Below are 27345 nucleotides of genomic sequence, written 5' to 3'. Positions count from 1 at the left end.
TTGTGTCAAATTGAAAGTTTAATAACTCGCTTATTTTAAATAGAACACCCTGTGTTTTATAATGCCAGTAGATGCACCTGTTAATTCTCTTTCCATTGGTATAAGCATTCCCTATACCTAAATCCCACCGATTTTGAGATATTTGAACATAAGTACAGAGACGAATATAATCCGACAGTTAGCTGTAGGTTGGCTGTGGAAAAACATTTAAATGTCACCAAGTGTCATTACTTATTTAGCAGATTTGCTGTCATTGCTGTAAAGCGAGTTTGTCGATTTTCCAAGTGTTTTCAATAACAATGGCACACTCTGGGTACACAGACGACGACTTTTTAAATTTAATTATCATTTACGGGGAGTGTAATAGAATTGTTAGTAGAACATGTCGCGTGTTTGCAGAAAGATATCCAAATAAGCACAGACGAAGTCATGATATGGTCAGAAGACTATTAAAGAATTGTTCTGAGAATGGAAACTTTCTCCCGAAACATGATAAAAGTAAGACATCAGTGGACAACGAAGAAAATGAAGTAAATGTATTGGCATTTTTCACCGCTTATCCACAAGCGTTAATTAGAGATCCATAATAAATTCACGTCTATCAATAGGAACTATTCACAGAATTCTGAAGAAGCATAAATGGAAGCCATTTTCATTTATGTTAATACAGCATTTGCAACCTGATGATTTACCCCAACGTGTGTAGTCGTCGTGTGTGTACCCAGAGTGTGCCATTGTTATTGAAAACACTTGGAAAATCGACAAACTNTATCTTAAATTTAGTTACATTTGACCTAAAAAAAGGTGACGGAGATATAAAAGAGTGAGATCGTCGCGGCGCGCCGTCGAAGAAGCGTCTCGGGGGGCCAAATGGAGCCTCGTCGGTCTTCGGGCTTCGTTCTCGCGCAGGAAGCGGTGGGCCGCAGAGCGAGGAAAAAAAATTATCGTGACGCGAAAACGGCGTTTTCGGCGAAATAAACCGGGCATTAGCAAAAAGACGGCCGCTGCGCGGCCCCCGAAAAGAGCCTTCGCTATGGCAAGTCGACGCTCTTTAGGGGCGTTTGTGCGACGCGAGCGGAGCTATCAGCAATTAATAGTAATTGACTAGAAAGGTAGTAACTTTGCTTCGCAGAGTTAACCTTTCTCTCGGGCCTTCGGCCCTCGGCCCGCGCTGTGCCCGGCGTGAGCCCCGCTTCGCGGTGCTTTCCTCGCCGGTTAGTAGATGTAACATTTTTTGAAACACTGTAGTTTAGTTTTTAAACACCCCGTATATAAATGTTTGATAACACTTTAAAAAGTTGCCGGTTCGGCGAAGAAGCTGTTGAGAAACGAAAATTTACCTATAAAATCGCGGAAAAGTCTATCAAAAAAACCTTATTCTACCTAGGTCAATTTTGTTGGAACGTCTAGTATTGAAATATACAAAATGTCATCTAGTTAGTAAGCATAAACCATGACGAAAAGAGTCAATATGTAAATAAAACAGAAAAATGTAAAAAATGTAAGAAAAAATCTGATCCAGATCTCTGTCAATTTTATAGAATACTTTGTACATAAATTTTCAGGAAACCCTTTGTTTAGTAAATATGAAATTTTTCAACACAACTTTAATAAAGTTGAAAAAAATTAGGAAAATAGTCAGATCTGGCTTCGATTCTGTTCCGCATTAATTTTATGGAATATCTTGTATATATAGAATTTCAAAAAGGCATCTCGTTAGTAAATACTACATTTTTTTATAGAGAAAAAAGAAACGTTTAATCCTTTGGTATTCAAATCCGGGTCGATTTTGTGAAACATTCTGAATAGAAAGTTTCAAAAAAATATCTGGTTAGTAAGTATAAATATGTTTGCGAATTACTTTAATAAATACTCCTAAAATAAAAATGAATATTCCATCCTACGTGATTCTATGTTGGGTCAGTTTTATAGAACATTTAGTATATCGTGAAGTTTAAAAAAAACATCATATAAAACTTTTCATCAAAAGTTCTCAATAAATAAAGTAGAATAAAATAAAGAAAAATATGAATGTCTGAACAGGATAGACATTGTTGGAACATCCAGTATAATAATGTTCAAAAATTGCATCTTGTTAGTAAATACAAAATTTTTCATCAATGGACTTTAACAAAGAAAGTAGAAAAGAGTAAAAAAGATAAAGAAATATCTAGGCCCCTTCCATTCTAACCTGGATTGGTTTTACGTAACATACAGTATGCAAACTTTCAAAAAATGCAGCTGTTAATAAATAAAATTAAAAAAATCATTAAACAGCTTCATACATAAGTTTGAAAATGTGAAGAGAATATGCAATATTTGGCTTTTATCTGGATCATTTTGTAGAACATTAGTATAAAGTTTCAAAATGACATCTGGTTAATAAATATACATTTTCCCTTAAAAGATTTCGGTAAGTAAAGTAGAAAAAATTAAAATAGGAAGGATAAGTTTAATTTGCCATGGATTGACTTTGTAGAACATCCAGTATATCGATTTTCAAAAAAGTGACTGGTTACTAAATATATAACTTTTCATCAAAAGATTTGATTAAATGAAGAAGTGTGAATAAAAAAAAGCCCAGCCTATCTGATACATCCAGTACATAAATGTTTCAAAAAAGTATATGGTTAGTAAATATACAATTTTTCATTCAAAGACTTAGTACGTAGGTAAGGCAGAAATGGGAAAAAATAAGTTAAGGTTCACTGTCTCCTGATTTTTAAGTGGATAATTTTTTGGAACATCCAGTATAAACTTCCAAATTTTTCATTCAGACTTCAGTACGTAGGTAAGGCAGAAATGGGAAAAAAATAAGTTAAGTTTCAATGTCTCCTAATTTTTAAGTCGATCATTTTTTGGAATATCCAGTATAAACTTCCAAAAAAGTATATGGTTAGTAAATATACAATTTTTCATTCAAAGACTTCAGTACGTAGGTAAGGCAGAAATGGGGAAAAAATAAGTTAAGTTTCACTGTCTCTTGATTTTTAAGTTGATCATTTTTTGGAACAACCAATATAAACTTCCAAAAAAGTATACGGTTAGTAAATATACAATTTTTCGTTCAAAGACTCCAGTACGTAGGTAAGGCAGAAAAGGGAAAAAATAAGTTAAGTTTTTCACTGTCTCCTGATTTTTAAGTGGATATTTTTTTGGAACATCCAGTATAAACTTCCAAAAAAGTATATGGTTAGTAAATATACAATTTTTTATTTATAACATCGAGTAATTCTAAAGTGTTGCAATCGAAAGATGCATTTTCAAACGTAAAGAATGAAGCCTGTTCAATTTTAGTTCGTGCCAGACACAATGAGGGTGCAAACTGTCCTCTAAATGCTTACCATAATTCAATGTAATAATTTCTCTACCCGACTAACTGCAAATCTTGTATCTGTGATCTGTGGGTAACTTCTTGTATTTATATTTTGTGGATGTCGGAGTCAGATGGATATTGGATGTACATATCCTAGATTATATACTTAAGAGTACATATATAGTACGATCGTATTCGATGCAAAGTAATAAATCATTGCCTGTCAAGGGAAACAGTGCAACACATTTTATAGGGGGTTTTGGAAATTGAATAATTTCTTTATGCATTATGGATTAACAGTTATATATTTATGAAGGACAAAATGAAAAACAAAGGCATCTCCTTCGNGATCACATATTTTTGGCCACAACTACGCTTACTTATTTTTTGTCGAACCTAGGGTTGTTATATTACAATATAGAATTCTAATAAAGAATAAAACGCATTTCTTTCAGTGTACATCAAAAATTCACGAAATTTGGAACATACGGGTTTTAAGTATATATCTGTTTTTTATAGTGATTTTCTAAAAAATCCCTTAAAAAAAATTACAACAGACCATGGTTTATCAACAGGTTCATCGTAGTTGGTTTAACAAGTACAGCTAGAACGTGCAATCTATTTCATTCGTTGTGTGGCTATGTGCCTACCTTTGGATATTTATGTTACAAAAATGCGGTAAACTGTTCAATGACTACAATAAGTCTTCGTCTAAGGACAAATGGAGCACATTAAAAAGTGGTCTATCCAACAAAGCGCACATTTCTATCAATGTGATGTATGTCTGACCATTTTTTAGGTACTGTAGACTCGATTCGATTTTCCGGATAGCCTACAACTTGTTTTAATACGGAAAACCTAATTTCAACAATGATTTCTAAAGAGTTTGGAACAAAATAAACATTTGGTGCACTTGTAGCTAAATCGGAGTAAATGTCCTCATTACTGTTTACGTTATTGAGTAAAATTGAGTGAATTTGAGTTAATTTTTCTTTACAGTGTACCAGTCTATATAGTTTTGATGATTTTTTACACTAGAAATTATGTTATAAACTCATTTTTGGCATAGCATAGATAATAGGTGACCAAAAGAGAGGAATTGTCTATTTTTTAAGACTTAATGAGAAATGCAAGTTTGCTTGGGTCCGTTATCTGAGCCACGGCGTGATCTCTACTGGAGCGAATCCGTGGAGGTACTAACGCACCGGGGGAGCCCTCGACGTTTGCGATTCCCCGATAACCGCGGAGGCAAGGGCATGGCCCAACGGGCAAAATAAACTCCTCGGTCCGCGCGAGATGCCGGCCAGATACCGGATCGAATTAGCGTCGGAATTATAGGCTCTGGAGGCCGCTATCTTCGCTCGGCCCCCCCGGCCCGTCGATCCCTGCCGATAATGATCCCGTCCAGATGGTGGGCCATAACTCAAATCGCGGGCTCGCTCGCGTTTGCGGTTTCATAATTTCAGGGCGGCGCCATTAGCGTTAATGCGGTCATAATAAATACGACCGGCGACGGTTCGATTTATCGGCCGATTGCGATCGTAACGGCGGCCGACACGTCCTTAATGAGATAAGTCGAGAAAATGGCGCATGCGCCGGGAAAACGCGAGCATAGTTGAAGCGGCGGCGGCGAGGCGGGGCAATTCTACTGAAAAGGCGCAATCCCTGTTATGCCGAAATCAATCGTTTCTAACAGTAAATTTAATGATAATAATCAATGAATCGCAGGGTAGAGCAAAATTAAATATTTCAGAGCTTCATGCCGGAAACAAGACAATTTGCAAAAATTACTAAACAGAAATACCTAAGTGCCAAAATGTTCACCAATTTTAAGTCGTCCATCTCACAGGACTAAATCGATCAATCCAGGACTCTGCTATTGTGAGGAGGTACACCATCATGTTGGAAGAACATCTGTTGTGTAATATTTAACAAGATGTCTTCTAGTACATCATGCAGAAAATGGTGTTCGAGAAAGTCTCTGTAACCATTTGCGTTCATGTGATTATCGAGCTCTTCAGTTCCAGTACAGTACCATTTCAGATTCCTCCCATGTATTGATAGAAAATTATCGACAGGAACCTCATGCTTCTTTTAAGAGTTCTCTAATGAATAATGATGCAAGTCTCTGGTCCATAAAATAAACAGAATAAAATTAGCCGGCCACACACACAGGTACATTTGAACGCTCTTGGTTCGTTGGATATCGGGCGCGCGGGTCTAACTCGTACGTTAATGGGGAAAAAATACCCACGCTCTAAGTACGACCGTCTTACGCGACGTCCAAGATAGCAGGTCTACTCTTGTTATGTTTTTGCATGTGTGGAGCGTTATTGTTTTGTTATTATGGCTGACACCAGATTTTGGAGTAAAGAGATTTTGACCCAGTTCATAGAAATATATAGGAAACATCCAGCGCTCTGGATGATAAAAGCAAAGACTATACTAATAAAAATTTGAAAGACAAGGATCACCGTGAATTAATCCGGTTGTATAAGCAAGTTGTAGCAAACCCCGATAAAAATTTTTGCAGAAAAGTTCAGTCTATACGAAGCAAAAGTGTATGTTTCTCTTTATTTTAGCCAGTTTTTTCCCATTTCCTTCTATTTCTTCCATAGTTTTTTTGTTATCCATTTTCCGCCACTGTCGAGCCACACCAAAATATCAAACACGTTTGAAATCCAGGCTCGCGCTAATTTTGGTCAAGTATGTCAATATTTATGCCCATAAACACACACTCTTGGTATGTACGTCAAAGACTGTCATCAAAGTATTGCCATTTAATATTTTCGTTAATGGACAACAGCGTTCTTGGCTCGCTGCAGACTTGACTCGCATGCTTTGCATGGGCCATACTAAAACCTTCTCCAAGACCCTTTGTGTGTGGCCGGCTATTAGGATCGTCATTTATCCTTTTAATAAGCCGCTGACAAAAACGTATACGTTGCTCGTCAGGATGAAGAGCTTGAACACCAGCATAGTGGTAAATTCGACGCGTACTTATCTAATTATCAATTACAGCTTTTCGTGATCTGTAACATTTTGCCCCAGCCACTTCTCTGATGATATTCTCTTACGACTGCTAGNAAAAGGCGCTATCCCTGTTATGCCGAAATCAATCGTTTCTAACAGTAAATTTAATTATAATCAACGAATCGCAGGGTAGAGCAAAATTAAATATTTCAGAGCTTCATGGCGGAAACAAAACAACTTGCAAAAAAATTAATAAAACAGAAATAAGTGCCAAAATGTTCATCAATTTTAACTCAACCATCTCACAGGACCAAATCGACCAATCCTCTACCAACAAAATGTAACCATCCCATAACGAATCTACCATTATGAGGAGGTGTGCCATCGTGTTGGAAGAACATCTGTTGTGTAATATTTAACGGGATGTTTTCTAGTACATCATGCAGAAGATGGTGTTCCAGAGAGTCCCTGTAACCATTTGCGTTCATTGCAGATTCCTCCCATGCATATACTGATAGAAAATTATTGCAAGAATCTCCTGCTTCTTTTAAAAGTTGTTTAATGAATCATGTTACGAGTTTCTGGTCCATAAAATAAACGAAATAAAATTAGGATCGTCATTTATTCTTCTAATAAGCCACCGACAAAAACGTATACGTTGCTCGTCATCCTCAAAATGAAGTGCTTGAACACCAGCATAGTGGTAAGAGTGCAATTTGCGAAACAAAATTATGTGAAAATTCTAACTGCATAGACGCGTACTTATCTAATTATCAATTACAGCTTCTTCGTGATCTGTAACATTTTGTGCCAGCCACTTCTCTGATNATTTTCTGTGCTAGTGAAGTTTTTTGTATTATTATTGCTCTGTTATCGTTATATGGAGAAATGGAGGCGGTGCCTGGATGTTCGCAAGCTGGATGTACTGCTGTGGATACAAAAAAATTTGTATTAAGTTATAGAGAAAAAACGATAATATTAAATGTCTATAACGCTTTAGAAAAGGATCATCCCATGAAACTGAAGACTGGTTTGGTGGAAATGTGTTCTAGATATACTGCAGTAAGCGAATCATCTGTTTTCAAAATTTTAAGAGAGAAGAGAAATGAAGGAGACGTTAAGAAACATAAAAAAGGTGGTGGAAAGAAGAAATTAATATTAAATGAAGATGAGAAAAATGCAGTTCGGCGTACAGTACATAAATTTTTTTATGACAACAAAATCCCTACTGTGAAAAAAGGTCATGAGGCTTTAAGCGAAGAAGATAATGTTCCCAAGATGGGCAAAACATCGATGCTAAACATTCTGCACGATATGAATTTTGTATATGCCAAAGCGAACAGAAAGAGTTTTTTGATCGAAACAGATGAAATTATTGTTTGGCGGAGAAATTATATTCAAGCTATCAGAGCTGCTCGACAACAGGGAAGAAAATGTTTTTATCTAAATGAGACATGGCTAAATCAAGGACACACTGTAACAAATATCTATTTAATTACTAGAAGAGTTCTATGCTATTTAGTTTAATAGAAACCGTTGTTATTATTATCTTAATACTGTCGTGTCAAGTTCATATTAAAGCCCATGTGACCAACGCTAACTACCTACTTATTCTTTTAAATATCAAATTGTATTGAAAAAGCAAAAGTTCAGCCTAGGTCTGGGAGAGAACGTATTAAGGAACAAACCAACAGATATAAAAACCTTTTAAGAGTTGTCATGTCACTTCTTTAAGAACATCCTGTGGTCTGCTGCTGCTTCTGAAGTGGCCTGAAGAATGTATGTACCTAGAGGAGAGGAATGGAATGGGAAAGAAAATCTCTGTATACACCGTTTATTAAGACTGCTTCTTAAAGCTGTTAAAAATTCAGATTCAATAGGTACTAGTTTAATATTAGAACGAGAGAGAGAGAGATAACAAATGGTATTGGTACCTTTATACATGTGTCATCACAAAGCACGACAACAGCCGGGGTTCATTCGCCAGAAATTGAGAGGGTATATGAAACAAATATCAAAAATTCAAACACAGCTCCGTTCAGGTCCCTTGAACGAAAAAACGTGCATTAGCACAATATATCTTATATTTCACTAACGGTTTGAAAAAAATATCTGTGTCACTGACGTAAAAGCATCATCCACGTATACAAAATCCGNACTGCATAGACGCGTACTTATCTAATTATCAATTACAGCTTCTTCGTGATCTGTAACATTTTGTGCCAGCCACTTCTCTGATGATATTCTCTTACGACTGCTAGGGTATTTCTATCACAAAAGCCATACACGTAAACGATGTCAGCTACTTCTCCTTATATTACAGTAACTTATTTAAAAAAAATGCACGCACGTATACATATAGATGAATTTTCGAACAATCATTTATTATATTTAAAAATTAATTGTTAATGACAGCAAGTGCTTTTGTTTGGACATCAAAGCATGGCTTGTTTGACTTTAAGGATTAGATTTTTACCTTCTGCATTTTTAAAACATATTTTTTCTCAAGCAGGATTGTTAGCAATTTAGCAGTAGAACAGGAACGAGCTATAGGTAATAGCTGCAATTTAATATAAACGATTTCATCAACCTATATTGTTTTAAGATATCATTTTAGTAGCGGTGTTTGTGCATCACGGACTTTTAGTATTCTGCTGGTTCTTCACAGGAAAGAAGCAATAGATAGTGACATTTACTCACTAAATATCTCAAAACAAATAGCCCAATTAATAACGTCCTGTAGTTGTGACATGGTCTTCGAAAACACCCTGTATATTATGTAACATGTTTTATTAATAATAATACAATTACAGAAATACAACAAAAAAGCTGATGTTTATTTTGTATTCCATCTGCTTCTGTAATTAAATATAATTTCCAGGTTTTACAATATTTATCCTGATTTTTTGTATACTTGACATTAATTCTGGAATTATCAAAATATTGCAGCTAATTATGAAACACACGCATCATTTTTATTCTCCTCCTAATTACACGAAGCGGCAGGCTCATTACTTACATTAATTGAGGCGTTAAACATCGACGCCGAGTTTCTAGAACCCGCTCCGCCACTGGTGTGGGAGGATCCGTGAATAGGTTCCCATGATGCGGGGCCGCCGCTCGTGAGATTTAAACGGATCATCTCACCAAGATGTTCGAGTGTCAAGATAATTAATGCGGTGTTTTGATTCATTGCGATTTTTTCCGAAGCCGTGTTCGCCCCGCCCAGAACACAGGCCATTTAGGAGCTAATTTAAATTTATCTTGTTTCGTTCCAGAGGAGATGCGGCTGCGGATCAGCGCCGGATTGTGTCTTTCCGCTGTATTTAAGAGAATTTGTTTAATGAAATAACGATTGTAACAACAAATCAGTTGAAATTTTGGAAATAGAGTCATATTGGCAATGAGGATGTTTTATTTAATAAATAAATGTTTGTTCCCTCCTCGTTTTCATAGCTCATATGCCAGTGACGCCATCTACACATCACAATTATAACTTTATATAAATGCACATTTTCATATTCGTGGAGGAAAACGAAGCAACTTCATTTACTTGCTCGCACTAACCAGTCAATAAAACGTGTCTAAATAATAGCCTCCCTGCAATGTTAAACTTTTTGAAACACGCGATTTCGATGCATATTTATGAAAGGCCGCCATTGGTCGACTTCTTGCCATTACGGGATTATTAAAATGCAAGAAATCGCTTAGGCACTGCCCACAATTTTAAAAAATATCACGGTTTTAAGCCTGACCAGTGGCAAATCTCCCGTAGATAAGTAGGGCTCGATGAAATCGTAACTGTTGCCATATTTACATAAAATATATTTACAAAAAGTTCTCTTACAGGGTGATGAAACAAGCTAGTTGCTAAAATTTTATCTTAAGGAGGTTCGATACCAAAAGAAAAATGGTAAGAATGTTTTCAAAGCAATTGAAATCTGTTAATAAATATGCAAACTGACTTGTGTAAAAATATCAGATCGATTGACAACGTAGTTTTTTTGAAAAATGATTTTAAAAATTATGCTCTTTTACACAGGCTCTTATGGGAGTTGGGAAAAAACTTTAATCAAACGTGAATATTGCTCTTAAAAATGGTTAGGATCGGGAAAATAAAATTGTAATTAAAGAATTAAATATTACTAAACATTTTAAAACAATAAAAATATGCACTTACAATGTAATTATTGAGATAATGGAATGAATAGATAACGTTTTGACAAATTTGAACAAACATCTGATCCAATGAAAGGAAATATGGCAACACTGTACGCTGTATTTAATGCTTCGACTGATGCGTTATATTTGAATAGCTCAATTATAGATTATAAAATTATTCCAGTCGAAAATATATGTAGTAATAATTAATATTAAATAAATTTTTCGTGATCTAAAGCAATATACTAGCAATTTGAAACAAAAATTGAAAGGATCTCTTTGCAAAACGAACAGTATAGATGTTATGTCATAATCTTCAATTTGACAAGTCGACGTCTCACTATCATACACTGAACTTCTTGATAGTTATCATATGGATTCTCGGTTTGCACATTTTATTTTATTCTCATCAATCCACATTCTCTTTTACACTCATTTTATATTACTTTTCAGTCATTACTTTTCCTTTGTACCTTGGTTGTTCATTCATGTTTACGGAATTCGCGCAAAGTTGACAGTAATGACAGTTGACCCAACTTTTACCACCACGCCATGGCAATGTTGCCAGATTTCATCCATAATTTTACAAGCTCGTAATGAATAAATAGACGCTTTTATTCAAATAAAAAGTGAACTGACGTGTATTAAACACGAAAAAAATATGCAAGCTAATATGTGTTGTATAAATTTCATTCTAAATAGCATACTTAGTACGCTGAAATTAATTTATGTAAGGTTGGTACTGCAACAAGACTCCCGTGTATAAACATAGGCATACTCTCCGCACCGCCCGCCCCGTAAGGGGTGTATCGAACGTCCTTAAGCGTGTTTAGGAATGTCAGAAAAAAATATTTTTTAAATAACACATTATTGTTCAAGTATGAAGATAAAGAATATGAAATATTAATCTATTTCCTAATTTTGTATGTAGTTCATCAAAGATGATTTTTTTCTCTGACGAAGCTGAAGACATTGTACTAAATTATGTTTTAGCAAATATTTTTACAGTGAATGCTATTTTCTACTACAAAAACACAAAGAATTCAATATTATTAAATTTTATAGCAATAAAATATATTTTTTTTTAGAATTATACGAAAATACTTTTTATATATGAAATCATTTTAGTCCTCTGCTAACCTGAAACATTTCTAAAAGATAGAGTCCTCCTCAATCAATTCTTAACATTTGTATAAGCAGAAAAGTTATGCAGGTCCCACATTTATCCCACTTCTGATATTATCTAGAAGGAAATGACTTGATCCGACCAAAGTGTTAGGACTATTTACTGTTTGCTGATATCAAATTAATTACATCAAAATTTGATCAGTTCAACGTTACTGTTTCATTTCTTTACTGAAATTCCACCTGCCCGTAGTGTGTGGTCCATCCGCAGTTCCTCAAACGCTGCAGCACATGTCGCAGCGACCGCAGCTCCTAATACTCCACATCAAGAACACTCCGGTCACTCTGGTCGCGACACGCCCACTACGTTTCTCCTTCGGCGTGATTTTTTCCACCGGTCGGGCTACCGAACGGTTTCAGTTACTGCCTTGTCCGGCAGCGAAAGAAAAGGCTTTTTGCAGATAATATCGACGGTGATAATAAAAACTGTCAGTCTCGGTGATTGATCGCCACGGTTAATTAGTCGTAAACGGAGAGAAACGCCGTTTCGGTTGATCGGCGGATGATGCTTGATTTACTCCTGAAGCTCCAAGCATGTGGCCTTAAAAGTGACACTACTCAATGCGAAGAAGGTGATTGGAAAAGTCTAGTAATCCCCATGCTAATCAAGATTATTTTTCAGCTTCCGAATGAAACGATAAATCAGAGAGCTTAATAAAAAAATCATCATTTCAATATTGCACTTGCACTTTGCACTTTACGCCAAACGAATGTATTAACATTTAAGTTTAGAATTTACTCTAGTAATTGGAGGTCGTTCAGGACGAATTACATTAAATAAATTACGCCCTTCTTGTTGAATACGCATTCTGTCTACAAAATCAATCATCAGTAGGCTTCAATAGATTCTTTCTCAGATAAATGCATTTTTAAAATGAAACGCAAAACTGACAAAATGACACTGACAAACTAAACGCCGGTGATAGTTTGGAGTTTATCGTCACAAAATACTACATTAAAATGGTCTAGGGGTCAAGGAATGAAAAACGATTAATACGAAGGAAATTGTTTTGTTTAAGATAAAATCTGGCATACCAGGTTGTTTTTGTTTGCTTTTAAAAAAATGTTCAAGGTTACTCAATTTAATCCTTAATCCGATGCAAGTCAGAATTAATAAGATCAACAGCAGTTTGTTTATTCTCAATTTCGAAGCTGTACAAAATTTATAAGTCATCTACATATATGTGCAAAGTAGTGTGCACTACTGACGACACAAAACCCGCAGTACATATACTAAAAAGTAAAGACCTCAGTACAGAGCCTTGTGGCACTCCAGATTTTATTATTCTAGGTTCAGACTACATAATATGTTCTTCTTGAGACGGCCTGTATGTAATTTTTTTATGTAAAAAAACCCGCAACTAAAAATACTAATCGACGTGTCCGAGCGTTTTTCCACAAAATAATTAGGTAGGTACCTGAATTTTAAACGAAATTATTCCTTTAATCATCAACGCGCTGTATTATCCAGTTTTACAGTGAAATATAGTTATATAGGACAAACAACTCGAAATTTTCAATATAATGTTCTGTTAAAATATTATGAAACTTCCTAAAATTAAAAAAATTGATAGTATAAGTATTTTTTCGGTTAAGGTGTAGCAGGATTGCGCAAACTTATAACCGAAAAATTATCAATTCTTTTCATGTCGTGTAGATGAAATAGTACACTCATGTATAGGTATTAATATTCATTCTTCTTAAATAAATAGCAACGACAACTTCTACGGCATTCAAAATAATGCAAATGGGCCCTCCTTTCGACTGGAGCCACTCACTGCGATATATCATAAAATAGTCACACCAGAACCACCACCTGATTGTGTCCGCTCGTATCGGGCCAGTTAAAAAATTACGGTAATACTGTTAATAGGGGTGTCAGGTGTAAAATAAATGTAAAGCAGCCCTTATCTCGAGGTTTTATATCACGGGCTCGGCGGGCAGTCCATTCAAATGGGACTCGATCCTTATCGTGAATTTCAGGAACGACGTTACAAAGATTGAACGCGCCTATTCAAACGGCTCCCATGAATAGCTTTGGATTCGTCTGTTATTTTGGACTTTGGATACAAAGTGACTCATACGCGGGGTTGCCAACTCCTTATAAAAAATATACCTTCTGTACCTACGTATAAGATCTGGAATAAAAGAGATTTATCAGAAAGGAGATGAGCTGCATAAAAGTTGAACCACTCTTTAGAAAACACAATAGCTCTTTATTATAAAAAGTAAAATCAGTTAAAACGACCATTTACACTACAAATAAATTTATCATTACAGCGGAACACCTATCATCCTAGTGGAGGATATAACTTAAGTAATACATTGAAGGAAATTCCACCTAAACATTTACTATAAATAAATAAATAAAATTTTGTAGTAGAATAAAATGCAACTATTATAATTATATATTTCTAAAAATTTCTAACCAGTAAGCACAATGGGTTTTCAAGACTATGATATGAAGAATGGATAAGTACAGCTGTTTTTAAATTTTAAAAAAGTGGAGGTATTCCTGGTAACTGTTTTCGAATGCATGACATAAGCTATTTAGGGCAAACATTTATTTAATATACGTTTTCATGATGTTATAGCGTTGCATTACAAATATGCTGGTGAATTTTTATAATATTTTATATTGTATGCTCTAAAATTGTTATACTACAAAATTACAAGCATGATATTGTGCGACAGGGTACTACAAATTATATGTGAAGTTTGTAATTACAATAAATTGTAGTATTTTCATAGATCTACAATTATTGTATAAACGATTAGTATTGTATTTTTTGTACACTTTTAATTTTGATGATACTACAGCTTCTAACATTAAAACACCTCATAAGTTATATACGTCTAGCAGGAACTTATTTTTTCTTTATTAGATTCTCTGTTACAGGTTTTTTTATTGGATTTTTATTTTTTTTGCCGGTTGCAAAATTGAGATATATCTACTCTTTCAAAAAGAGTCATACTTGAAATGTCCTCGTTGAAGTTTTTCTTCATTCATCGTTACAAGTGCTGAAAGTACACGTTTTATTGTAGTTTTAGCTATATTGTAACTTTCTTTGCTTTATTTTTTCTCAGGTCGTTTGAACAAATTGAATTTTTCATTGAAAATAAACCGGTTTAAGTTCACATAGGTACCTCCTCCTAGCATATTTTGAAATTTTTTTTTTTTTCATATTTTCGCCCATTTTTCTTCCAAACAACTGTTAAGGTTAGAGATATATGCCGACCTTCAGTTGATTATATTATATAGGGTGGTTCAAGAATAATTTAATTAATTACGTTTACGTTTTTTATTCAAGCAAATATTATTATGAACCGTCCATGATAAATTGAACCAGAATTTGAATGATCAATCCTTGCTTTAAAAAAGGTATATACGCGTATTTATACATGCATATTCATTCGTTTCTTAAAGAAGAAAATAGTATTTTTTGTAAAATTACATAAAAAAATTTTTTGGTACCAAAACCACGAGGTAAAATTTTTTAATATTCATTTGAAAACACCATTGTTAGGGAAATGTAGTTAAGACCAACAGAGACGAAAATCATTTATCATAATAACGTTTACTGACATTTGTTTATTCAAATGGGAGGTATGCTCGAAATCGTAATCTAGACAGCCACCGAGTCTCAATTTTTCATCATTACCAGAGCACCTGTCATGTATAAGGTCGTCGTTTAGCATTGCAGTTAACAGATTTTATCTGGAATCATCAAGATTACGGCCGTTTCCCAGCTTAGGGCCCACCGAGCAGAGAGACGTAGCTGTGACTCCATAAGCATATTCAATTAAAGCTTATGACGACGATGCTTCCTCCATTAAAATACGCTTTGGATTAGGGCGCAATTAACTTTTTTTTTTTGAATATTCAGCAGCGCGATAGCATCGGACGTGTTCACTAATGTGTACCGGAGTTAATAATTTTTTGATGTACAGAAATCACTTAGTCGTTGTGCTACTTCCGTTTACATAGCTCGTGTCTGAAAAATATGTTCGTAATTTTGATGTTGTAAGGTTCCTTTTAATTATTCCCTCGTTCGAATAACACAATAGCAAATCTACTTTTAAACAAATTGCAAGATGTTCTCTACATTTCTATTTTTTTGTCGGAATCAATTTCATGATGATTTCCGCATCCGAAAGCATAAAAAGTAATAATTACTATGACGGCTAGATAAAATCGCGGACTAGACAGCTGGGCCGGAATTATATCTATTGACTGCCTCCACTTAAAATAAATAATAGAGTAGTTAAACACGGGGAAGTTTGACAAAAATAGTCCCAAAAAGAATCGTCTTAATGATAGGGAGACGTGTGCGATATAAAATCCAATGTGTGGTCTGAAATGGTAAGCAGATGTGGTGAAATTTTATGCCAATTAACGGGAAAGATGGATCTTTGGTAAATTACCTCATTTATAACATTAAGCAGGCCATTAAGGCAGTGAGCATTATCAGCAGAATGTTTGGCGAAAATAAAAACGAGGTTCAACTGGAATTATAACTCTCCTGATCTGGTCATAACTAGATATACTTAGTCTAAAAACAACAGGATACTTATGCTAATACTGAAGTAAATACAAAAATGACAGATATTGTTGTAATGGCAATATTTAAAGTGTACTAAATAATTTTAATTTAAGAATTATTATAAGAATTAGGACACCTAAGTGCCTACTTATTGTTATTTGTAGTAAAATGCTACTTTTTAAAATAACTAGTAATATTTGCACCATAAAAAACAGTTAAATTAGTTTAATTATTATGCAAAAAAGTTGCTACTGTATTTAAGTTGTAGTGGAAATGGCATAATTTTATGTTTTAATGTTGCGTTTTCGTTTTGACGTATGTTTTGATTTGTTATATTTTCACCTAAAGCGGTTTTTTTAAGCGCCCAATAACGTAACTTTTTCGCAAAAAACTTAATTATATGTTCTTCACACTGTAATTTAAAGTTTACTATGTAATTACAGCATAATTTTGTACTAAAAAATAATTTTTTTATACAAGTAATATCCCGAATCCCGAATAAGATGACTAAAACTCTTTCTATCACTGCACACCACACTTGCAACGCAATTTTCTTCCAGTAAATCCATCTGAGACAATCATCCTATTCCCGAATTGAAATCGGCCTGAAATGCAACGCTGCTCCTGCATAAGCCAGCTTTATTATTCAGAAATTCCTAGTAAATTAAAATATCTTTCCCACGTCTCCTGCAAAATTATACAGTTTTGAACGATTTCAATTTATTTCCAATTAAGTGAGACGTGTCTGCCGATCAAGAGCCTACAAGTAGATATTTCAGTTATCTTTTAATTAAGCTCACATATCAGCTAATGGAGAAACAACACGGAGGCGGTTGTAATAGAGACAAATTTGCTTTAAATGTCAGTTTTAGTTTTTCCGAACAATACATAACTCAATTATGATTGTGGATGTTTCATAAAATGTAAACAGAAATGTTCGCGATAAATATTTAACAAGTTAAAGCGAAGTCAATGTCAAAATATAAACTATAACTATAGACTTTATTTGTTCAAAAACAGAAATGTATGAAAAATCAGGAGATGTGATGTAAAAACTCAAAAAAAAACAGGGTTGTGATTTCTAATACAATCGTACTATATTAAGCACTATTTTCTAGTACATATACAGGGTAGCCCATCGAAAACGTACCGCAAGGCATTACAGGGTAGTAAAGAACTTTTCGGCAAAATCCAAAAACAGGTCAAATTTGTTTCTGAGGGGGACAACTTTTGGCTCAAAAAGCATACCAAAATCTTCAACCCCCTAAGTGGGGGTGCTATCCCCTAAATTTTTTCAAATGGGAATGGGGGTCAAGTGGGGGGTCATTAGAAAGGGCTTTTAATTCTCTATACATCGATTCTTACTTTTTGAAAATCGATTCATTATTTTAGAAAATATGCAGCTTTGAAAATACGAACAATATTTTTGACGAGAAATGCGAAAATCGATTTAATTTTACTTCAAAACTTACGGTATTAGTCAAGTAAATGCTGAAAATGTTGTCCGCCAACTTGCATACAATGATACAGGTTGTCTTCAAACCGTTGTCGAACATTCTGGAGCACTTGCGGTGTTACTTCGCGACATACATTAATGATTCGTCCTCGCAGATCTTCCAAGGTATCAGGTGGAGTGCTGTAAACTTTGCTTTTAATGTGCCCCCAGAGAAAGAAATCTAAAGGATTTAAGTCGGGTGACCGAGGGGGCCACTCAATTGCACCTCTTCGTCCTATCCAGCGTCCTGGAAACGTCTCATTTAGGTAATTGCGCACATTGAGCGAGTAATGTGGAGGAGCTCCGTCTTGCTGGAAAATCAGTTCGTGTTCATTGTAAGCAGGGTCGTCCTCTATGATATTTGTTAGAGCTGGGTCGATGACATTTTGTAGTAAATCCAAGTACATATCGCCTGTCAAATTTCCAGGAAGGAAAAAAGGACCTACAATGGAATTTCCAAAAATACCTGCCCATACATTCAACTTCTGGGGGTGTTGGGAGTGTGTCTCATGGAAAATCCTTGGATTGGTATCAGCCCAGTAACGACAATTATGGCGATTCACTAAACCATTCAAGAAGAACGTACACTCGTCCGAAAAACACACATTAAAGAGGAAATTATCGTTTATCGCTCGTTCAGTCATTATTTCGCAAAATTGCAAACGACGATCAAAATCGTCTTCATTTAGCTCTTGCACTAGCCGAATCTTATAAGGATGGAATTTGTATTTTTTTAATATTCGTTGGACACTTGTACGACTCACTCCTGTCGCAGTAGCCAATTGCATTGTACTCAGCGTACTATCCATTGCCACTTGCCCCAATACCGCTATTTCCGTAGGTTCATTTAGTACCGGATTTTCAACCTGCCTCTTTTTGTTATGAACGGAGCCAGTTTCGCGAAATTTGGCCACCAATTCGCGAACAATTTTTCCAGACGCATGTTTCTCAGGATGCCGTTGGTTGAACAGTTCGGCGACCCGATTTCCGCATTCATTGTTTTTGAAAAAAAGCTCAATAATTTCTACTCTTTCTGGAATTGAGTACACCATAATTAATCAATTTAAAAGACTCGGCAGTATTGGTACTCTTCAACTACAAGTCACAAGACAGTTATCTAGCAACTTCTTGTGGCCTATCTAAATACGAAACAAAAAGCGGACAATTTTTTGCTCACCAAAATCAGGCTAAAGAATTCGCAAATCAGAAAAAAACAGCGAATTCTTTTGAAGGAATTTACCAAGCTAATACCGTAAGTTTTGAAGTAAAATTAAATCGATTTTCGCATTTCTCGTCAAGTGTGTAAGACAAATTACGAATCCAATACTATAAAACCGTATACCTACGAGACTATATATGTAGGTGGTTATAAACGCACGTGGTTAATTTTTTTAGTAAATTAAATGAACAATTAACAGAATATGGAAATTTTAATTAGAAATATAACTTATTTTTTCAATGTATTTTAAGTCCGACATTAGTTGACATATTAAATCGTACTGATTCATTAATGCCAGTGATAACTTGTTGGTTTGTATTTCATCTACCTACTTATATGCTGAAAAATATGAAATATTTTATAACTATGACACAATGACACTTCCTAACCCCATGAATGAACTTCCGATGACGACTGACGACAGTAAAGGAACAACTAAAAAAGTTACAACTGATAGCACCGCAGGTTTGTTTATTTTAACCTCAAAACAATTTCACGGCTACTATGATTAAGATGAGTAGATGGAAAAGACGAGTGTCTAGATTTTATGAATATCCTGGCGATGGTAGCCACCGCGTAGGTGTAATTATCTCACGTGTTCCAAATTCGGGGTCCTGCAGTTCAGATCCGTGGGCTGATTAATCGTCGGCGGGGGCAGCCGCGTACGAGTGGCGTTAAAAACGCGACAGGAGCCCCGCAACGACATTGACTGAAACGCTGCCATCACTCAAGATAATGCCCCCCATTTATCATCGCGGCCACTCAAGGGTTGATCATATTTTTGACTGATAGGCCGACCGTTTAGCCCGCTTTTTTCGTAATGGCCGCAAAAATAAACAAGGGAAACGGCCCCCGCCATTAAAATCGCGTACGATGTAAATTGCTTACACCATTATGAGTTGTGTGGGAAGGGAGGAAAAGTATTTTACCGTAAATGTGACTTGAAATATATTTTCAACGGTTACTTCTCTTTCATACAGAAAAAGAGTTTACTAAGTCAAAATTTTAAGACGTTCCTATAGAAACTAAAGCCACTAGAGTTGCAAATATAGTGCAATGTTGACGTGACCCAAAACTTCAAATTCTAAATGCACCTTACCCGATACAAACAAAGATTTATTGTCACTTCATACCACAGATAACGGAACACTATAGCGCTCCAAGCGGTTGCGTCCAGAACTATTTCTTAAATGAGGGATATTTGAAGCTTAAAGTACCTAAACATTTTATTGCAATCTAAAAGTGATCTCAATTTTTTTTGCCCCACTGAGACTATTTCCATCTTATAGGTATAGTACTGGACAAATATTACTTAGTGCGCATTAATTGCAAAGGTGAAAATAAATCGAGAACTCTGTAAACTGTTCCTTCTTTTGGTTATGGTACAAAATGCTGTTTCTCATATTTGTTGAATTTTATCATTTTTTAGAATACGAAAACGTACATATTGCTCCATGTAGCAAAAATATAGGAAGTTGTTAAAATATGCAATACCTACTTATAATTACTTACCGTAGTATTTTTTTATAATAAACATACAACAGGAAGTCGGTAATTAAAAAAAAAAATAACCTGAAAAACCTCATTACTTATAAAGATAGTCAAATACAACCCATTGTTTGAAAGATTTTTAATCGGTAAATTAACAATCAAGAACTAAGAAACTAATAGGTCAGGTATGTACACTATGTCCCAAAATGATGAAACAAAATTCATATCTTTTTTTCTAGTTCAGATTTTTAAATGTCGCTGAAACAGGTCAATTTTTAAATAGAAATTGTGACTTTTCTGCAATATTTTCTATTTTTTGAACCATGTTTGACAAACCTATAATATTGCCGACATTTTTTTTTAATAGGACTATATATTTTATAGATACCCCTTCTAAAGGCAAATTCAGCGATATAAGGTTATACCTATTTTTTGTCATAGTTGCTAAAAAAACGTAAAAAATTGTCTTTTATGTCGTACAGACGACTATTTCAAACAACTATAGTCTCTTCTATACTTTAAAAAACGTACCTACTCTTTATTAATCTTTTTCTACTTACTTTAAAGCTTATTTTTATCCCAAGGAAAACACATTAATTCACCAGAGTATCTTAGGTATAACGTGATTAATTTTAGTTCCATATTCCATATAACCGCAAAATAGATTTATTATTATTTATATATATAATACAGGAGCTAATGTTTATTTGTGTATAACAATTTATGTATGAATTATATAATATGTTAATGACAAATAAAAAATAAAATAAATCGAATTTTTCGATATCGTTATTAAGTATGCTTACTATTTTAAGGCGAAATTTCCATAAAGCAAATAAAAAACTTGGAGCATTGAAGCAAGCTTTAAAATTTGTTCTATTATAGTATGTCCTCCCAAGCACTATTTCCTCTGTGCTATTATTTTGTACATAAATTTTTAAAACATTTTATTCGAAAAAATAAGCTATCTTTGCACCCATAACAATCGCATAAATCTATAAAATAATTCTAACATCAGCAATAATCAAAAATCCAAATAAATTCATTGGCATCAAAATTCTTATGCTTTTAGTGTACCCCGGTTGACAGATTTGTATACTAATTAATTTAATTAGTAAAATTATTAATTAATTAACTCTTAAGTCCTAATTTTATCGATTCCACGTATGTAGTGTCTTTAAGCCTTAGATTCACTAAGGCTTTTCGATCTAAATAATCCAATAACCTCCTGAAATTATGACGGAAAACGAACTCTACGTTTCTCTGGTTAATATTATTACAAGCACCTATTAAATTTAATATTTGTTTTATCTTAATTCGTTTTTGCTGTGATATCCCGTGCATCATTAGCCACGATCTCGAGCCTAGAGACAACGAAAACAAATTAAATTAAGTCGTCTCAGGGTGTGTAAGACAGAAGGTGACCGGCCCTGCAGGTAAGAAAGGCCTTAATCGATTCTAAAAGCGTTCGATGGGCAATAACGATTAGCCGAACACCAAAAAACAGGCTATTAAGGCTACTATCATCCCCCATAAATACCGAATCCCCGCCAACGCGGGCCACAGGTGGCCGTCGAAGATTTGATTGATTATCGAACTGATTGATTAGCTTTAAATAACGCCTAATTACAACGACGGAGGTAATGAAATTAGAGTACCTTTAAGTAAACAGATGCTAGACTGTTAGTCGTTTGTAAAGGATCCGATAATAACATCAAAATATTCGTCTTTACTAGACGTTTCTTTTTTATATATATATATATATATACACCTACTATTTCATTAGAACATTGACTGCAATACACTGAAGAAATTGAACTTAAAATATTGTAATTTTGTATAAAACGTCGTGTACTATCGCAATAAAATTAATGCAAAAAAAGTTACACAAAAATGATTGCAATTATTTTTAGTGTTTTTACTGTCCTGTTCTAAATTTACTAGAACTTAATATTTTTTTAAATGAGCACTGTATGTTTATAAGTTTATTGCTAATATTTGTAGATTCCAAATAAAATGTAAAATTACGATATGGAATTATGATTTCTGAAAGAATTTGCAAAATATTCAGTCGCTTCTCACTACAGGGATCTCAAACACGGTAAGAGATAAGAAGTAGCTTAAATGGGGGCAATGTTGTATAATCAGGGGATCAACATTATGCTTCTAAAAAATCAAGGCTAACATGATTAGTTTTCGAAATATTTGAAAAAAACTGAATTTTTAGAAATCCGTTTTTGTTTCATATCACCTTCAATTAATATTGAAAAAAGAACATCACAACAGAAATGAAGCTGATGATGGTCCTGGAGAGACGAAACGTTACATATAAAAATTGGCAAAAAGTTGCGATGAGAAAATGATGTTCTTATTTCAATATCAACTGAAGGTGATATGAAACAAAAACGGATTTCCAAAATTTCAGTTTTTGTTTTCAAATATTTCGAAAACTAATCAGGTTAGCCTTGATTTTTTAGGGGCATAATGTGGGTCCCCTGATTAGGCAACTTTGCCTCCATTTAAGCTACTTCGTATCTCTTACTGTTTCCGAGATCCCTGTAGTGAGAAGCGAATTTGTAAGAGCCTGTATGTGAAAGTACTGAAAGTGCAAATTATTATTACATGGTGTATCAAATATTATTTTAGGAAAGTTTGATACAATTTATGCTTGTCACCATTTTAGGAACAATTGTGTGAATTTTTATGACCTTATGGCAATGTTTAGGTTGATATAGAATCAGATAATTATTTTGCTATTTTGGGTCAGTCACTTAAATCTATTTCCAAAAATTATATTTAGGTACACTCTTTATTATTATTTTTATTATTTGTGTATTGATAAGGTAATTGATGAAAGTAATAATTTTCGATCACTGTAATTATGTACTGTAGAAAAAAATAGTTACTCTATATATATATACATAGCAAGCATCAACTCATTGTACTATAAGCTTTTTGATTGCTAATAATCGAACCTCCTTCACCATGCGGAAAAGTAGGTACATACCTAAGTTTAATGTTCTTAATGTTTTTGTTTAGTGTTAGGTCTAATATCTTATAGTTTTTGCAAAAAATGTATTTCTGAAAGTACTCGAGTAAACCTCTTCAGTGAAGTTACACAAGACTATTAAACAAAAAATATAATTTATACCTGTAATGAAGTTTTTGTATACATTCTAGTACAATTGCTTTTTAAATAAAAATTATTATAGTCATCAATTTTTTTATGTAATATTTGAAATAGTCTAAGCCCAAAATTTCACCAATTACAAGTTTTTTTGTGAAGTTGCTGGTAAAATAATGAGTAAAAAAATACTCATTGTTTTATAAGTAAAATTACAAAAAAATGTTCAGTGTAGATGGATTAAACATTTATCCAAGCGTGTGGAACAGAAAAATTCTTATAGTTCTCCACTAATGGGTTATGATTGTAGATAACATTTTCCAGAACTACAAGACTACCAACAATTCGTGATCGTAGAAGAGCTCAAGGTATTTCTGAAGTCACGAAATGACAACCCGTACATGTTTGTATTTCCAAATAATTAAGGCTTTACTTCAAACTAGTCGTTTATCATATGACCGATACACTAGATATCTTGGATAAAAAATACAAAAATCAACACTGTTTCGTGCTCGATCTCCCAGATATGCTGTATTTTTTGCTTTCTCCTTTTTTAAATAAATGCGATATCAGGTTTATAAGATAAATAACATTTCACTTCAAGTAATAATTTGCTTCAGGTCAAAAATGTGCTGCAAATGTACTTAAATGTTCTTTTATTTCATTAACGATCGGAAAGTTTTACATGAAAAATATAGCAAATATAAAACGCAAATGATAAAATTACCTACGGCACAAACAAACCGTGGTTATGTTGAACATAATCTCTTAAGGAAACAATGTACTTGCACTTGTAGTTTTTCACATAAATTTGACTCCTTACCTTCCCGTCTTGGTTATGATCATCTCGGTGCCCAGCTCGTTGAACTTATCCCATAGATCCTTCGTCTCCAAGTGACACGTGACGTTCCTCAGCTCCTCGCTGGTACAGATCTCCTGCAGTAGAGGGTTCCTGTTGGGCGACCTCCTCCCGCTAGAGTGAGACTGGGAGGGTAGTCCAGTCTCTGAAGTCGAAGAGACATCGACGGGCGAATCCCGACCGCTTTCAGTGTCCGCACTCACCACAGTACAGTCCAGTCCACCGGGTTCAGGTGTGGAGGGCACAGAGGACGCCGATGTTTCGACGAACTTTTCTGGAAGAAGTGGTGGTGTTATTCAAAATACAGCTCTTTATTTACTAATGAAACATGTTTTTAATAACTATAAACAGGAAAAAAATACATGAAAAGTTATATATTGTTGTGCATTTTATTTAATTGGATATAATTTGAAAATAGTTATCAATTTATCGTTAAATAATATTTCCAAAGTGTCAAAGTAACATTCTGTATTTATTGTTGAATTACCTAGTGAATATTCGTTGTAATAAAATTAATAATTTAGATGATCATTCGACATGGAAATCCGCTGAAAATGTCGTATATTCTCCTCTATCTGTAAAGTCACGAATTCTATATGAGATTGCGCTTACTTAAAAGTATAAGATATACAGGGTGATCCAAAAAACCGCTGACAGACTTCTAGGGTAGATAACACATAAAAAATTAAGACGAAAAGTTTTAATAAACATAGGGTCGCAAATGCCTCCTTAACGAGATACAGGGCGTCTAAATTTCTGTAAAATTAAACATTATCTGCAATAATTCCAAAATGCCTGAACATTTCTATTTCAAATTTGCTATGCGTAGTTAGCACCTTAAGACCAATGTTTGATGTACTGCTCAAAATTTTATGAGCAGCAGTGTCGTAGAGACGGGGTCAACGTGACCCTTTTTTAAAAATATTTTCTACGCCACTGCTAATTTTGTCAAACGGGCACTATTTTCGTGTAAAGTGTTCAATTGTCTATCGAATTGGTCTCTTGCAAAATTTGGATTAAAGCAACCATTTTTAAGAGAAACACCTTTGTAGAAAATTTGTAAATCCAATTTTATTTTCATTCATTTTAGTTTCGCATAGTAGGCTTGTGCTATTCAAAATAAAATTAAACATCGCCTGTCACTAATGTCAATGTGTACAAGTGAGTTAAGTAAACTAGATTATAAGCTTCTTTTTGTCATTTTTACGCTTTAATTTTACAGAAACTTTGACGCCCTGTATCTCGTTAAGGAGGCATTTGCGACCCTATGTTTATTAAGACTTTTCGTCTTAATTTTTCATGTATTACTTACCCTAGAAGTCTGTCAGCGGTTTTTTGAATCACCCTGTATATAATAGATTTAAATAAATTTTAAATACAATTTTTGGATATGTATAATCATATTTTTTATACTTATAAGTTTATAAGCAACATAACTGTAATACAATGTATACATTTTTCATAAGCAGTAGATAGTACATTTAGCAAAGTGACTGGTCTTCAAAAATTTTTTTTCGTTAACATAATCTTCAGATTCGGGATTTATATTATGCACCCCACCTTCAGGTCACTTTTAGGTAGTTCAATATTTTAAGAAAATTAAAAAAATACTAATATTGTTTCGCTAATGCAGTTAATGTAATTAGAAAATGATTTAATGATGATGATAATGCCAATTTGATTACCGAAACGCGGATCAAGTGCAGTGAAACGTTTTGATATAGACGAATAAAGCGCAAGATGGATCGCTCCCTAAAAAAATAGTCTCTAAAAACGCCAAATTCCGAGTACATATGTCATTTACCTTTTATTAAGAAACTGTTTGTGAAAATAAACAATATGAAATCAGTTATACAGTGGATAACATTGATTTATTATCAAAGCTCCCATCTTTACGGAGCATTTCAAACAAGACTGCTATAAATCTGTCACGTCGCGGTTCCTCACTGTTTTTTCAGCTTCTTTTCAATTCCGGGCCCATTAATTTTTACCAGTCGACTTCTTAAATGCTCTTCGTGTTTATTAGGCACCACTAAACTCAAAGTGAAATTAATTTTTACATTAATAAAGACGGTCGCCCCGGATAATACGTCGCCTGTCCGTAAATTACATAAACATATGCCTTTATTAAATAAAGGCATTAACGTTTTTAACGATTATTATTATTAAAGGCCGCTATAAATGTCGGAAGTGGCGCAGTTTTCTATAATGTAACCCTTTCACGTTAAATTGCCCCGGCGATCGTAAATTTTGGCTTTGGCTCGGGTAAAAAGCGGCTTACGGTTTTCCTCGGGTCGACAGCATATGCCAGAAGAATTAATACGCGTTTACGTTTGATATCTCGTAAAATACTGGCTCTTGTCACGGAAGCGCGAGGGGTCGTGAGTTTTGTGACGCGCTGTACCACCATACCGGACGGACATTATCTCCCCAAAAAAAATGTCTTAGCATGTATAACGTTTGAAAATATTTACAGATATTTCAAATGTTGCCGAAACTATCACCTAGTTAAGGGGGCGTTTTAGTATGTATATTTTTACCGTGTAACAGAGCTTCAGATGAGGACACAAATCATCGAAGAAACTAACATAATTGAATATTATTATACAGGGTGTATCTAAATAACACCGAAAAAATTCAAGGGGCGATTCTCCGATGAAAATTAATAGGGGTCTTTGGTATAAAATTTTTGGAAAAACCCTCCCCTGAAAAGTTACGCCCCTCCTAAAATTACAAAAAAAAATTGTTTTTCTTTTTTATCTTCCACGTACATCAAGCTAAAGAAACCAAACTTGGTGAACATTATCTGTCAATAAAACTACACTTTTTGAAATTTTTTCAACCCTGAGTCAACCCCTATGACATTTTTTCTTATAATTTTTTTTTCGATAAAATTTTTTCCTTTTAAAAAATATGTCTAAAAAACCCCATTCATTTACTAACTTTTTGATCTCTTCAAGTTTCTTCGAAAAGTTAAG

At 34.2% G+C, this 27345-nt stretch overlaps 1 protein-coding gene across 2 annotated transcripts in view; it reads right to left on the bottom strand.

Annotated features, from left to right (window-relative positions):
• The window catches only part of LOC108905763 (T-box transcription factor TBX20-like), a 92521-nt gene that overhangs the window by 40514 nt on the left and 24662 nt on the right, over nt 1-27345 (bottom strand). For both annotated transcript variants that reach the window (XM_018708772.1, XM_018708773.1), the window contains exon 2: nt 24332-24641. In XM_018708772.1, coding sequence (XP_018564288.1) covers nt 24332-24641 — 310 coding nt within the window. The remainder of the gene's footprint in view (nt 1-24331; nt 24642-27345) is intronic.

The sequence above is a fragment of the Anoplophora glabripennis genome, unplaced genomic scaffold (genome assembly GCF_000390285.2).
Source record: "Anoplophora glabripennis isolate ALB-LARVAE unplaced genomic scaffold, Agla_2.0 scaffold221, whole genome shotgun sequence".
In the NCBI taxonomy this organism is placed as follows: Eukaryota; Metazoa; Arthropoda; class Insecta; order Coleoptera; family Cerambycidae; genus Anoplophora; species Anoplophora glabripennis.
The sequence above is the reverse complement of the archived record's forward strand: the minus strand, read 5'-3'. Positions and strand labels throughout refer to the sequence as shown.